Source organism: Salvia miltiorrhiza, chromosome 4 (assembly GCF_028751815.1).
Source record: "Salvia miltiorrhiza cultivar Shanhuang (shh) chromosome 4, IMPLAD_Smil_shh, whole genome shotgun sequence".
In the NCBI taxonomy this organism is placed as follows: domain Eukaryota; kingdom Viridiplantae; phylum Streptophyta; class Magnoliopsida; order Lamiales; family Lamiaceae; genus Salvia; species Salvia miltiorrhiza.
The window spans coordinates 52310029-52325853 of record NC_080390.1 but is presented as its reverse complement, the minus strand read 5'-3'; the positions used below and the strand labels follow the sequence as shown (position 1 = coordinate 52325853).

Genomic DNA, 15825 nt, shown 5'->3' with positions numbered 1-15825 from the left:
TGATAAAATTATATTTACGTATATTGGTGGAAATTGAGGCTTAATATTTTCACCATTTTAAGAGGTGCACCATAAATATTATGTTATAAATTGAATAAATATTACAGCAACCACATCAATCGATTCATAAGACTGACTCGAATCAACTTTTGACATGAATCGATCGATGCAAGGCAAGAAGGCTCGAGTCCTGACTCGATGATATGAGTCAGGCTCAAATGCTCAACGTGAATTATAAAAGGCGTGTGTATGAAAAAGCTTTTATGTTTTTCATTTCTCTTCTACAATTTTCTTTATTTCAATTTATGTTTAATTTTTTTTTAATTTTATGTAATTTAAATTAATATAATTTTAATTAAAGTAATTGTGTTATTTAAAGTTGTGTCATTTAAATTAAATGAAAAAGTCAAAAATCAAAACAAATTTTATAGAGTCGGCAAATGAGTCAAGTCAATGCAGACTTATAATAAGTGAATCTGAAGCATGAATAAGTCAGGTATCATCGTAATGACTCAAGTCACTCAACTAATGTGGATGCTCATAGTATAAAAAAATTCTAAAAGATTGCACAGTGAAAAATAACTTCACACTTTGGTGGAATTGCCCACCTAAAACAATTCTAAATTAAGATCGGACGATGAAATGTTTCATCATACCACTATTATCATGAATATAATTGGCATGTGATTATCATTTAAATGTAATATTAAAAGTTGAGCGTTTACTGATTTATGCATAAAATATATTTAAATATAAATTGGAATCATATATAGGGTTCCATTATAGATTTTTAAAAAAAAATATTTTCCAAGTTCAATATGTGTGGTAATTTAATTTAATTTTACAATAAATAACTATTTATCAATCCGATTAGAATTACAGTTAATTTTTATATTTATGTTAATTTTGATTGATTATTTTGAAATTAGAATATAAATTTTTTAAAAAATCATTTCATTTAATAAATACTATCATTACTATATAACAATAATTTTTTTATTTATAATAAATACTCCTAAAATATAAAAAATAATAATAGGACCCATATTATGAGAAATAGAAGTGGAACGTAGCATCTCATCCGTTATAATATTGACACCATGCAAACAGAAAACAAATATTGGCATGAATTTTTAATTTTATTATGAATTATGAATGAATTCCATATTGGAGGAGAAACAATGATATTCCTAATCAAATTTGATGATTTCAAATTCGATTAGTGTGCTTGACAATCCTATCGAGGCAGTCGCCGGCGACGCCCTTGGCCCACTGATCGAACTTTTCGAATCCAGCGGCGGAGCAGTCGCTGCAGGTGTCGACGTCGGTGTTGAAGGCGCTGACGTCGAAGTTGGCCTTGACGAAGTCGCCGGCGGCGACGCTCTCCACCCCTTTCTTCATCGAATCCGCCGCGCTCTCGTACAGCTCCTTGCAGATCGCCAGGCACTCCCTCTCGGAGTCGCCCGCGGCGGGGTCCTTGAGCCTCCTCTCCACCTCCGTCGCAAGGAAGATCTCCACCTTGTTCGCGGCGGCGATCATCTGCGCCGTCAGGAACCGGCTGTCCATCGCCTGCTCGTCCATCGGAGCCACATTGTAGCTCTCTGGGGCTTGGGTCTGGTCGAAGGCGGGGGCGGGGGCAGGGGCAGGGGAGGAGGAGAAGGGGGCCTCGGCGATGGAGGTGAAGGCGGCGGCGGCGGAGCAGAGGGAGAGAAGCAATGCGGCGATGGGAATGCTGGACGATGCCATTGGTTTCTTCTCCGTAGGAATTGATGGGGGTGAAAAATTAATCACAACGTTTTTAGTTTTGTGAGAGACTATTTATATTGTTTTTGGTATGGAGATTATTTTGGCTGGCCATACAATATTATCTTGCTTTCTAACAATAGTTTATGCGGTGATTTTAAAAAATACTCCATTCGTTCCAATTAATTATATTGATTAATTAAATTTTGCACAAGATTAAAAGTTATTGGAAAATAAAATTATTACAATTTTTATTAATACTAGAATTAATCAAAGAGTTGAATAAAGATGTGTTAGTAAATGAGTTAAAACATATTTCATGAAAAACAACCTATATTTGGGACATTTGAAAAAAAAAAAAAAAAAAAAGACTGTATAATTAGGTGGGAAGGAATGAATAGTTTACGTGGTATGGATAAATGTTCATCTCATGTTTATCTTTTTTCTTGGGACTTTTATGATATCATATTTCAATTTTGTTTTAGGATGGGCTCATAAAACTGATTAGATAGGAGGTGTCATTTTGTTTTGTGCTTAGTCCAATATTTCTATTTTGTTTTTCATTTGATTTGTATTTATAGTTAATTTACTTACCGCACGTGAGAGCAATTGTAATTAATTAAGTCAAATTTAATATTACATGATGTATTTAAATGAATTTCTAATTAATAACATCTTTTTTTGGAGAAATATGTTGGAATTGAAATTAATTAGTAAAAGCGCGGACTTAATAAAACGAGGAAGAAATTAAAGAGCAGTTCTGGCATTCATGAGAAATAAGTTTTTTTTTTTTTTTGATGGATGAGAAATAAGTTTTACTTGCCCCACATGGGATCATCTGTCTCATAATTTAGTGTGTTCCACCATGTACCACTCTTAATTTATTATAATTGTGTTTTCTTCAAATTTAATTTATTACGCTTTAATATAGTAATAAAAAAGATAATGAACATGGGTTCACTCATCCAATTAGGGTTTATAATTATTTTTTTATATTTATTTGAATTAATAATGAATTATTTGAGTTAATTAATTCAAAGTTAGGATGTATTATTTCTTAAAATTTTAATTTTTAGTGATAAATATAAATTAGAGTTCATATAATATTTTTTTTATTTTTGCAACAAAAAATTACTATAAAATAAATAAATTAAGTATGATACACGATGAGACACATTAAATTATGGGACAAAGAATCACATATGTGCTTGCCCGGTCGTCAACAACTATCAAGTTAATTAGTTGCTCGGTTACCGGTCAATCCATTTTTCGGCCGACAAATTCACTTCGAGTGGATAATATCAAAGTATTACTGATTTTCATGCAAAATTTATCATATGAAAGCACTTTTTTGTTTATTAATTTGCTTGAAAATGAATATTTTCTACATATTGTTATAAGAATGAGCAATGATCTCTACATTTGCCTTATTAATAGGTGTATTAGGTAGTTTTACTTTTATCCATTAATTAACACTTAATTATAATACTAATTTCTTTATGAAAATTACCAATCATGCATGAAAAGATTAATATATATTCCAAATTGATTTTCTAATTAATTAAAAAATAACAAAAAATATTAATATTGGATCCTTATATAGAGAGGGAGGGAGAGTCCTCGAAGAGTCAACCACCAAATCCTTGAACAAAACGAGAGAAAAACGGACAGAGAATATAAGAAAACTGTGGACACCTTTAACCAAAGAATCCAATATTTTCCAAACAAAAATCTTCTTCCATTTTATATCATAACTTCCGCCCAATGCTTCCTCCCTTTGTTCTGATTAGATTCTTCAAATCTAGTAAATGGTTTTTATCTTAGCCAACAACAATAATCTTTTGATTATACAGATACATATATTATATGAAAAACAGATAAAAACCCCATTTCAACAATGGATTCTTCAATGAAAACTGGTTTAATGACAGTTTTTGCAGTTTCTGGGAGCGTGGTTTTCGTGGCCATGCAAGTCCACAAACGCCTCCTTTCCAAATTCATGGAGAAAATCGAATATGAAATCGGTAATTCGACAGGTTAATTAATTTCTCCCTTTTGTTTTAACGTGGATTTTATTTTATTTTACGTATCTGATTTGCATGATATTTTTTGTAGAGACGGCGTCGAAAGAAGAGCCAAAGAAGAAGGTGAGATTCGCAGATGACGTGGCAGAAACGGAAAATCGGAAGGTTTGCGAGAAGGCGGCGGAATCTGGCAAATTTAACGATGAGAATTTGGAGGCTTTGCCTGAAAATTGGCAGGCTATGTATAGAGAGATTTTGCATCAGAGGAACTATCTTAGGACCTGTAATTAATTTTTGTTTCAAAAATCGCCCAAACATTTATGTCATGTGTGGGTGTAGATATGTTTATTAGGGTATATATTGCTTTTCTCATGCAACATATACGTAGTTTGTAAAAATATTTTATTACTGGTTCTTGATATTTTTGGAATGTAATTAATGTAAGTATAATTGTATTATCTATACTATATTAAAAAGGTAGTTTCCAATTTGAAATTGATTTCAAATTGATTTAGGTGGCAATTTTGTGAATAATAGAAAAATTAAAGTCAAAAGTTCAAACTCAAATTAATATTTGTAAATTTTCGCATGCACATTTAATTATGTGTAGATAACTGCCATTAACTCTTTTTTTAAGAAACAACCATTAATTTTTAATATTCCATTTACATATTTCCATTAATTTTTTTATTTTTTTTAAATTGTAAAATTCGATTAATTGTAAAATATTTAATATGCATATCAAATTAAAGATCACGATAAGAGCTTTAATTTGATATATTTTATGTAAATACCTGATTTAAAATGTTCAAATTAAATTTGTTTAAATATTTAAATTTTATAAATTTCTCTCTCCTCTCTCATCTTTTTGAAAAAATGTATTTTTAATTCTTTTCTATTATTTTTTATTTATTTATTATTAGCTTATTTTTTTTGGCTTTTCATAATATCAAATTTTATAATTGTAAATTCTTTTTTATTTTCTAATATTCAATTCTAATATATTTAGTTAAAAATAAATTTTATTATATTTATGAGTATGATAATTAAATTAATATTATTTTTTATATAAATATAAAAAATACAAAATATTTTCCCGTGCATTGCACGGGATGCAAATGCTAGTTGTATATATAAACCAAAATTGTATATTGATTTATGACTTTTGTTTTGTTTTTACAAATATATACACACCTCCAATTAAACTCGGAGAAAAACACAAATATGTTGTACTTCGTCATACAAAATTAATCTTTATCTAAAAATAGATTACAATATCTTTATGTGGATGAACTAAAATAAAAAATTAGGACATTTCATGAACGGAGGAAGTAATTTTATAACTAGTCGAATTTCACAATTTTAAAAAGAAATAAAATAATAAAATAAGATGACAAAAAAATGTGTATATATATATATATATATATATATATATATAAATAATACAAATTAGAGACAAAGGGTAGCCGATTAATTATTCAAATAGCGAGAGGGATCGATGGCTAAAAATAAACTTTGGTTAAAATTAATTACATCTTCAAACAATTACTAGACGGCGGCTACAACTTCTTTTTCAAATCAAGTAAGAATTCAAACTAGTTCCACATCTTCAATTTATCATTATTTATTATGAATTCAATGTTCCTCATATTTGAGCATATTAATTTGTATTATTCCAGCATGTTTTTTTCTAATAAATATTGTTGGATATTGTATTGTAATATAAAAATTAATCTAGGGTGTGTATATATATATATATATATATATATATATATATATATATATATAAAGAGGAACCAAAATATATAACTAGCCGTGAAATTATGTTATGTTTAAGCTATTAGAGCATCCACATCGGTTACACGATAGCGGCCTACTCGTGTAAGGCTACTATCGTGTAAGCCGATGCAGCCCTCACTTACACGAGGGCTACACGTTCTATCGTGTAGCCCGATCGACCGTTGAAAATAAGGCGCGTGTTTTACACGCGCCTTAAAAAAATCGAATTTTGAATATCATGGCCTCAATTTGCGCGATTTTTGACCGTTTCTTTTTTTTTTCTTTTTTTCTCTTCTTTTTCTTCTCTTTTTTATATAATTTTAAGTTTTTTGTTTTAATGGAATTTTAATTATTAGTAAAATGTGTTATTTTTTGAGCAATTAAATTTAAGTGAAAAGCATAAAATTCAAAACTAAAAAAATCATGTAGGCTATCATGTAACCTCAATGCAGCCTCTTTACACAATGTGGTCCCCCCCTCATCAAGTAAGCTATCATGTAATCCCAATGCGGATGCTCTTAGTTGGGGTGTTGCATGCTCACCACCGGCTACTGGAGTAAATGAAACCAAATTCCATAGTTAGTGGTGAATTTGATGTTCTATTTGCTACTCCTTTGTTCATGAAAGAACTTCACATTTTTCTTTTTTGGGACTTCATAAAAAAAATTCTACTTATTTTTGGACTATAACCCACCATAATCAGGGTCGGCCCTTGCATAGGGCGGCTTAGGGTCCCAAAATAAAAATACAAATCCACTAATATTAATCCTCTTAAAAATTTTAGATTACTTTTCTAATATTTTTATTGCATATGGAATATTGTTGACTATACTGGTTATTGTAGCCTTAGTAGAAAGAAGTTTTTTAAAATTAAAATCAATAAAATTATATTTCCATTCTACTGTATCTCAAAAAAGATTAAATGAGTTAGCAATTTTATGTACTCCTTTAAACATGGGGTATTCTTGAAGAGGTTATTGATAATTTTTTTTTGGATAAATTAATAGTATTAAATAAAAAAATTTAAATGCCACGCCATAGGGGACTCGAACCCAAGACCTTTGCATTAGAAGATCTAATTTATTTCTATAATTATTTGATCATTGTTTTATGGTTTATTGCACTTTATAATCATGTTAGCAAATGCAACTATCTCAAATTTGCTATAAAATTATGAAGCTTCATTTTTTAGGGGGGCTATTTTTTTTTTTCGCGTAGGGCCCCCGGAATGTTAGGGACGGCCCTGACCATAATACTTCATTTACTCTTGCTTTTCACGTTTTCACCACTCTCAATACTAATTACAACATTTTTTCACTATTCTCAATACATTCAACAACATTTTCTTAGCTAAAATTTTTCTACCTATTTTCTGTTTATTTTTTTCATAAAATGAGAACATGAATAGACATTATATATATAAGAGTGTATTAGTTAAAATTATACTATACACTCTTACATGTGCATGAGTTAAAATTGATTTAATACACTCCTATACATTAAAGAATAAAATGATAAAAATGAATAGTATTATTTGTACATTATTATAGTACTAAATATTATCAATGTATGCAGGCTAGCACCGGCGGCCCCTGAACTCACGTACAAGTACTTTCACGTTTCATAATACCTTGTCATTGTCGACAATTCTTAAATATCCGCTCCTTATATAATCTGGCTTCATATTTTTCTCCCTCTCTCCATCACAAAAATTATTAATCTGGTCAATAATAATCCCAAAATTAGAAAGAAAATCGAAGCTAAACAACAGGAGAACCTCACACCACCAAACAAACACCTTCAATAATTCTCTATAAGAATCTCTATTCCAACTAACAACAAAAACACTCTCATTCCGTTCTTCTCTTGCCCTCTCTCACTATTCCCAGGTTTTTTTTTTTTTTTTTCTAATAAAAACTTGTGTCACACATATTCACAGTTGAGCCAACCATTAGACTTTTCTCGAAACTTTATTTAATTACAATATATATGATTTTTTTTGGGTGCAGGTCGGATCGCTTTCCTTCTCGCGAAGGAAGCCAAAGAGGGGAATAGGTGAGGAGATTGATCTAACAAAGTGGTGAAGGATGGCGAGGCAGAATCAGATCGTGCTGCGGCACTCGTCGTCGTCGGTGACGCGGCGGCAGCCGCTGCTGGAGGTGAACGACTACGCGCCGCAGGGAGGGCTGGCGATGAGGCTGGCGGAGGTCGTCGGAGGCACCACGGCGGAGGTTGCGGCGGTGTGCTGCTTGTGCCCCTGCGGCCTCGTGGACCTCATGGTGCTGGCCATGTGCAAGGTGCCGGCGGGGCTCTGCCGGAAGGCTCTGAGGCGGAAGCGCCGCCGCAGGCTCATGAAGATGGGGCTGCTGCCGTCGTCCAAGTGCACCTGCGACGAGAAGGACTTCCAGATTCACCCCGTCGCCGCCCCCGAGAGCGTCGAGTCTATGCCGGAGAGCATGGAGGTGATCGAGTTCGATAAGGAGATGTTCGATCACTTCTACAGCGGCGGCTTCTGGCGGAGCTCCTCCGCGAAGATGTGATTGCGGAATGGTGGTCGTCTATTTATTTACTTTCTGCGTTTTGTGTAATGGGTCGTGTCGTTTTGTCGTAATCGTAATATAGGATAGGTACATTACATTATTTGGAAATAAGTGATCCCGACTTAAATGAGATATGTACTGCATCATTTGCCTTTGATGCGGTTTTTTTTCTCCTTATATCTCATTTTGTTAGTGGATCGATTTTATTGCGTATGTGTGGTATGGTAAGTGGTTGTTCGCCATGTCTCTTTTGGTTAGTGTGTACCCCATTCTCCAACATTTTTTTTGTTGGGTGAATTAATGTAAAAGATCCAATGCTTTCTTTCATTCTTTTATTATACTCCATCCGTTCCATGAAGCATGACACACTTCTTTTCGACACGAGAATTAAGAAATTGGTATTTTGTGTGTTAAGTGTGGTAGGTGAAAAAGTGAAAATATGAATAAAGGGTAAATTTTTTGCCATTTTTAGAAACATGTCATGCTTCGTGGGACAGACCAAAAAGGAAACTGTGTCATGTTTCATGGGACGGAGGGAGTATTTTTGCGTTAAGTTTATTTTTATGAATAAAGTTTCAAATAAGTAATGTATTTTTTTTAGGGGAAATGAGACTTTCATTTCATAAATAGGAAACAAGACAACAATTACACATAGCATCTAATATGGTTCGGTATATCATTAAAAAAGATCCCATTAAGTTCTCTGGCCATAAAATATGCAATCTGATTAAATTCGCGTCTATTATAAACAGAAGAGATCCAGTGGAGTTTCTTTGCCAAATGCAGGGAGTCCAGATTTCAATTTGAAATTAATTTTAAAATTGAGTGGCAATTTTATAATTATAATAAATTAAAAGTTTATTTATAAATTATATATATATATATATATTTTATCTTATCATTTTTCTATTTTGTTTCTTTCTAAAATTGAGAAATTCAACTAATTATAAAATATTTAATATGCATATCAAATTAAAGATCACGATAAGAGCTTCAATTTGATATATTTTTAACTTTTTTTCTTGTCTTTTATAATTTTAATTTTTATTATTGTCTCAAATATATTTGATTAAAATTAACTTTTTATTATATTTATAAATATGATAATTAAATTGATATTAATTTCATAAAAATATAAAGATATTTCGCGCGCATTGCACGGAGTGCAAATGCCAGTTATAATATAAATGTAGAAGTTGTGCATGTTTAATTAAAGAAGCAAGAACATATAAACAACCTCCAAATTTCCGACATTGGTAAGTTATTAATTTCTTCTCATATTTTATTTTGATCTTATATATATTCATAAGACATTAGAGCATCCGCATCGCTCTACACGATGCGGCCGGCATCATGTATGGCGATGCAGCCCCCCCTTACACGAGGGCTACACGTTCTAACGTGTAGCCCGATAGCCCCTTAAAATCGAATTTGAATTAATTGACAGCTTTGACTGTCTTGGTTTGCGTGTCATTTTTTGACCGTTCGATTTTATTTATTTTTTAAGTGAAAAGCATAAAAATCAAAACTAAAAAAATCATGTAGTCTATCATGTAATCCCAATGCAGCCTCCTTACACAATGTGATCCCTCTCTCATCAAATAAGCTATCATGTAAACTATCATGTAACCCCAATATAGATGCTCTTAACAATGATCGTGCACACATGCATTTAAGATGTAGGTCAGTAAAATAAACTATAGTATGAAATAAAAAATACGACGGACATCACAGCAATAAATTTGGGCATATCCTTGTCTTGAATTGAGACAGAGATATTGATTATTGGTTTGGTGCAATAACACTTCACTCCTATATGGATTGAGATTCAATATCATATTCGATGTTCTAACTTGCGTCTCATTTTTAATTTTATTTCTTTATTTTTCTTTATTTTAATTAAGGAAACAGAGTAGTGTTTTGTGGCTTAGCTTTCTTTGGCCGTTTTTGTGGCCAAAGACCATGAATGGTAAATCGTTCCAACTCCAGATTCAAATAGAAGCATAAAATAATTTCGTATGGGTAAATATGAGCTTTTCTTGCCATTGGTTGTCATCTATGATGCACGGATTCTTCAAAAATTAGCATGTACGGCGAATCGGATTCTTTTAGGGTGCGATTCTCTCGGATTCTCGTCGGATTCGCACCCGATTCGCCACGTGGCGTATCTTTTAAAATAATTTATAAAAATAAACCGGATTCGCAAATTCCATAGGCGAAATTCACGTATCTCGTGCACGAAAGGCCTACACAAGGTTATTTTGATAATTTTATTTTCAGTTATGACTTATATATTGGACTAATAATATTTGAATCGTTATATTGTTGCTCAATTAACTTATATAATTGAAAATGCTTAACTTTTGGGTAAAATAAAATGTAAATTACATATAATTAATTTAAGAAAATTTAAACTGTATATATTTTATAAGCATTATCATAAAATTTTAATAATTAGATGTATCCTTGCCGAATCGCACCCTATAATTTTTAAAAATCCGTATCCCCGTACTCGTATCGTATCGCCCCCGCATCCGCACCCCCGTACCTATGCAACATAGGTTGTCATTATCCAGCCATGGGTACCTAATTTTAAAGCAAATTTATTATTTTTTTTAGATATTTTTAATTTTATATATTTTGATTATTTTAAGATTTACAAACTTGTCATTTATATATTTTTTATTGTTATATGATGTTATTTGTTGTTTTATACTCTCTTCGCTCCCCAAATAATTTCATATCTTTCCTTTTTGGCGCGTCCTTTAAATAACTTTTTACTTTTCACATTTTCACTATTCGTAGTACTAATTAAGTATAACACATTTTCGCTATTTTTAATATTAGTATAATATTTTTTACTATTTTAAATACACTCAACAATTTTAATATGAATAAATAAAACATGAACAGATAAAAAATGATTTATTGTAAAAACTACGAATCTCTCGCACTCAATCTAAAGTAATTGTACGGAACTCAGTTCTTACTAAATATTTCAAATTACTTGCAATTGAATTCAAGGAAAAAAAACAGTTATATGAATTGGATTTGAGGGAGAAAAGTCAAGACCCTTCCTAAGTTCCTATTTACTTTTTCGAAGTATCCATTTTGGTTACATGAAATTTAAGTAAAGTGAATATATTGATATAGTATGAATTGGACTAGTGGTTAAATAATCCACTTGAATTTGGGGTGATAAATAATCACTCAGCCAATTAGATGATTAGATACGGCCAAAATATCAATCACATATCAAATCATGCAAATTAAAAACTTAATTAAAATGAATTATTTTATCAATTATGTTTTATCACTCAAATGCCTCTTAAGAGTTTTTGTAATTAAAAAATATTGTAGTCAGTCATATAAAGTCAGACATTTCTAATGAATTTTCTCATACATTTTTTTTGAGGGAATGACTTTTCTCATACATAAAACTTTCACTGCATTCTAGCTATTGTGATTATGCTACAATTTTTTTCCCTTAAATCGTGGGTAGAAAGAATTTTTAGGTTTCTACACTGTTAATTTTTATTATGAAATATATTAAACAAAATTTGTTATTCAAGGGGTCCTTAATTATAGAAGGATTCACCACGTCCTTTTTGGTTAAGGACAATCTAAAACAAATTGTAATTAATTTAGTCCTTTAGTAGTAGCCCAGTAAGTCCCTGGAGCTCATCGGACTTTAGGCCGAAAATTTTCCGAATTATTAAAAAAGTCCACTTATAATTTATATGTTACAACTTACAAACGTAGATTAATCGTATTTGATAAATTTTAAAGGGTTAAGGTGCAGATAGACCCCTCAAGTGGAGGCCCTTAGAGCGTTTCAGCCCCCTTACTAACTGTGTGTGCAAATTGGCCCTCGAACTCAAAAAAATGGTGCAGATCGCGCCCTCTGACTTAACACCGTTATGGGGCCGTTAGTCAGAGGGGGCGATCTGCACCGTTTTTTTGGAGTTCAGGGGCTAATCTGCACATTTTCCCTTTTCGGAGTTCGGGGGCTAATCTGCACACCGTTTATTAAAAAAAATCACATCTCATCTTCTCCGACCAACGGCGTCAATCGCCGTCAAATGAGGAAAATCACGAAATCAAGTTCCCAAGCCCCAAATCGGGAATTCCAAATCGGCGTCATTGCTCCCGAAAATCACATAATCGAAATGGAAACTCGAATTCTCCCTCGAACGTCACCGCCCCCAATTGCAGAATCACCCCCAACGAATCGAACTTCGCCTCGCCGTAGGCGGTGATCGTGACCCCAATCGAGATCGAGATCATGTTGGCCATGGTCTCTGATTTGAAGGCGTCCTTCTTCAACAGCACGCCGATAGTGTAGATGGCGACGGGCATCGTCGGCCTTTATCACCGGATTTTGCCGGATTTGAGAGAAAGAGGCGACTCCTTATCGAGGAAAGCTAGGCGACTCCTCATCGAGAAAAGCCAGGCGGCGGGTTCACCGGATATTACGGCGGCGATTTCCGACGGAATGGGAGAATTAGGGCTCGTCCTTGACGCTAAGCGTGTGCAGTCGAGCGAGCTCCGAGGTTTAGGGCCCAAGAGAGAAAGAAAGGGGCGGCGCCCTCCGCCGGCCTCGCCGGAGCTTGAATCAGCGACAACGACGATCAAATTTTGAGCGAGAGAGATGTAGTGGATAAAATCCGACTGACCAGAAGTCAGCGGAACCCTCGTTAGAGGGACTAGCGAATTCTCTGCTCGGGGCGACTTTCCTGCTCGCCGCGATTCCTCTGCTCGGGGCGACCTCCCTGCTCGCCGCGATTCCTCTGGCGCCTCGTCAGAGGAATCAACGAAGTCTTCGCCAGAGGAGTCAGCGAAACCCTCGCCAGAGGGATCAGCGAATTCTCTGCTCGGGGCGACTTCCCTGCTCGCCGCGATTCCTCTGGCGCCTCGCCAGAGGAATCAGCGAAGTCCTCGTCAGAGGAATCAACGATTCCTCTGCTCTGGCAGAGGAGCGACCCCTCTGCTCTGACAGCGGCATGATCTCTCTGCTCGGGTAGAGGCGTGACCCCTCCTGATGGATTTAAATAAGATAACTAAGAAATTAAATTGAATGCGGCATGGTCCGAGTGAGTATGTCAAAATTCGAGAATTTAATTTCAAAGTTAAATTGTGGTTATTTCTAATTAATTTTATTCTTAAAATTATGTAGACCTCCACATGCGGTCTCTAGACAAAGTGTTTAGCAATATGAGTAACGGTCCACCCCACGTGGCTTACTTCGTATTTGTTTCTCATAAGTTTGTCAGAAGAGGTTTCTATAAAAAATATTTAAACCATTAAAGTAGTGGGAGTTATGCAGTAACGGTCCACCCCACGTGGCTTACTTGTATAATTTTCACGAGTACTTTAGAGGATGGAATTAAATAAGATAACTAAGAAATTAAACTGAATGCGGCATGGTCCGAGTGAGTATGTCAAAATTCAAGAATTTAAATTCGAAGTTAAATTGTGGTTATTTCTAATTAATTTTATTCTTAAAATTATATAGACCTCCACATGCGGTCTCTAGACAAAATGTTTGACAATGTGAGTAAACGTCCACCCCACGTGGCTTACTTCATATTTGTTTCTCATAAGTTTGTCAGAAGAGGTTTCTATAAAAATATTTAAACCATTAAAGTAGTGGGAGTTATGCAGTAAACGTCCACCCCACGTGGCTTACTTGTGTAATTTTCACAAGTACTTTGGAGAATGGAATTAAATAAGATAACCAAGAAAATTAAATTGAAAGCGGCATGGTCCTAGTGAGTATGTTAATTTCGAGAATTTAATTTTCAAGGTTAAAATGTGGTCATTGCTTAGATATCATATCAAGTACAATGTACAACTCCCCCACGGAGTCCCTTCTTGATAATGATATGGTCTAGTCAAGGTGCCAACTATTAATTTCATTTGTCAAAAGGTTAAGTTGACATGGAAATTAAATGACTAGGTGAATAGTCTGGTTGAGGAGTTCGTATGTAAACGTCCACCCCACGTGGCTTACATATGAAATTCTTTGAGCCGTTGGAGGTTTCACTAATATTGTTTTATCAAAAGGTTACAATATTATTGTTACGAATTATGTGCTTTATGTTCGTTACTTTCAGATATGTCTATGTCTCTTACTGTTTATTTATTCTTGCACAAAGTCTTTTAACCGGTCCACATATATAAAATGGAAACGCAGTTTTGGATTTTTATCTTTATCACAAACTAACACAATTTTTGTGTTGCTTACTACTCCACGTCCTTATGGTCCGAACAATGAGACAACTGATGGGAAAGAGGAACTGCATAAAAGGTGGCACGTGATGAATAATGTGGCTATATGCTATATTATGTATAATGTCACAAACCTTGTAGCTCCAACATCAGGGCATGGATGATGCTATTAGCATCATGCTGAATCTCAAGAAAGTGTTCGGAGAGTCGGACTTGACCTGCTCAGTGGGAGTATCGACGGTGAGGTAAAAGTCGATATATCGTGAACTCTCTTCCCAAGTCTTTAATTAAGAACTTCCGCCTCAACGCTGTTATGAGCAAGAAAAATAATACTCTTTTTGAGTTGTTGAATGCTCTAGTTACGGCTAAGGAAGTTATGGGAAAGAGATGTGCAAGCACTTGTTATTGCCAAAGGAGAGCCATCTTCTTCGTCGAATGACGGGAAGAAGAAGGGTCCAAGGGGCAAGAAAGACAAGGGAAATAGTGGGAGTAGTGGTGTGATAAGATTGAGTATTGGAAATTTCTTCTTTCAACACTCAAGGCAAAGGGTTAAGGTACTTCACTTGCTATAGTAACTGAGACATATCAGCTCATTTTCTACTCAATTGTGAGTAGTGGATAACGAGAGAAACTGATAATGATTGTTGCACCTTGCATGGCTTTTAGGCTGACAAGGAAGCTGAGAAGTGATGAGATGATTGTCTTCGTAGGCAACGTGACTGGAGTCGCAGATGTTGCAATTGAAGACTTGTCTTTAAGTTCTAAAGACATAGTTTAGTTTTTGAGAGTTCCTTATCATGTTTCAAAATTTTGAATAGATGGATCACATGTCATTTTTGATAGTAGTATTTCTATCATAAGAAATGACAAAGTTGTCTATTCTGGTATTTTTGAACATCTCTCTTCATACTATAACTTGTCTCCAAAATACCTTTATATTGCATTTACATCATCGAACAAAAGAAAAAGAAAGAGAAAAGTTAAGGCTAATCTCTCATGAGGATCTTACACATATATTGATACCCTAGATTAGGTCACATCTATCTTAACAGGATCCAAAGGCTCGTGTCTAAATAAGTGCATTGGATTCAATCCAGGTTGTACTATTTCGAACCTGCGAATCCTGTATAGAGGAAAAGATGGAGACCAGGTCATTCATGATAAGGGGGATAAAGGGCCAATAATGTGTTAGGAATGATCTTTTCTGATTCATTGTCAGTGTTTGGGATTCCAACCCAATTTACTACACCGTGTAATCCCTATATAAAATGGTGTGGTGGAGAGAATAAATAGGTCACTCTTGGAAAAATATGTTCGATGATGAGTTATGTATCTTTGCAATTAGTCCTAAAGAATCAGAAGGTGGTTATTAGCAATGACACACGATTCTTAGAAATGGACTATGGGAGTAATCACTAATCCAAGTCAGATAGTGTGCTTCAAGAAATTGAAGACATTAGACAGGCGATTCCATCACCCAAGCCAAGTGTGCAAGAGTTTTGTACCAC

General features: G+C 34.1%; 2 protein-coding genes across 3 annotated transcripts; both read left to right on the top strand.

The window, feature by feature from the left end:
- Positions 1-3402: 3402 nt before the first annotated feature.
- Positions 3403-4231, top strand: LOC131020468 (uncharacterized). Of its 2 annotated transcripts, none has more exons than XM_057949284.1 (2): positions 3403-3767; positions 3859-4231. In XM_057949284.1, the coding sequence occupies exons 1-2, from the start codon at positions 3641-3643 to the stop codon at positions 4056-4058; spliced, it is 327 nt and encodes a 108-aa protein (XP_057805267.1). In that variant the 5' UTR covers positions 3403-3640; the 3' UTR covers positions 4059-4231. The 2 variants fall into 2 exon arrangements, with proteins under 2 accessions (XP_057805267.1, XP_057805265.1); XM_057949282.1 differs by having other exon boundaries at positions 3435-3779.
- Positions 4232-7233: 3002 nt separating this feature from the next.
- LOC131020467 (uncharacterized) lies at positions 7234-8413 on the top strand. The gene is made up of 2 exons (XM_057949281.1): positions 7234-7435; positions 7556-8413. The coding sequence occupies exon 2, from the start codon at positions 7634-7636 to the stop codon at positions 8084-8086; it is 453 nt and encodes a 150-aa protein (XP_057805264.1). The 5' UTR covers positions 7234-7435; positions 7556-7633; the 3' UTR covers positions 8087-8413.
- The last annotated feature ends 7412 nt before the right edge of the window (positions 8414-15825 follow it).

Bases quoted from the DNA above. Each gene is read 5' to 3' on its own strand.
- LOC131020468 (XM_057949282.1), top strand. From the start codon at position 3,641: ATGGATTCTTCAATGAAAACTGGTTTAATGACAGTTTTTGCAGTTTCT. The intron at 3,780-3,858 runs GTTAATTAATTT...TATTTTTTGTAG, and splicing joins TGAAATCGGTAATTCGACAG to AGACGGCGTCGAAAGAAGAG.
- LOC131020467 (XM_057949281.1), top strand. From the start codon at position 7,634: ATGGCGAGGCAGAATCAGATCGTGCTGCGGCACTCGTCGTCGTCGGTG.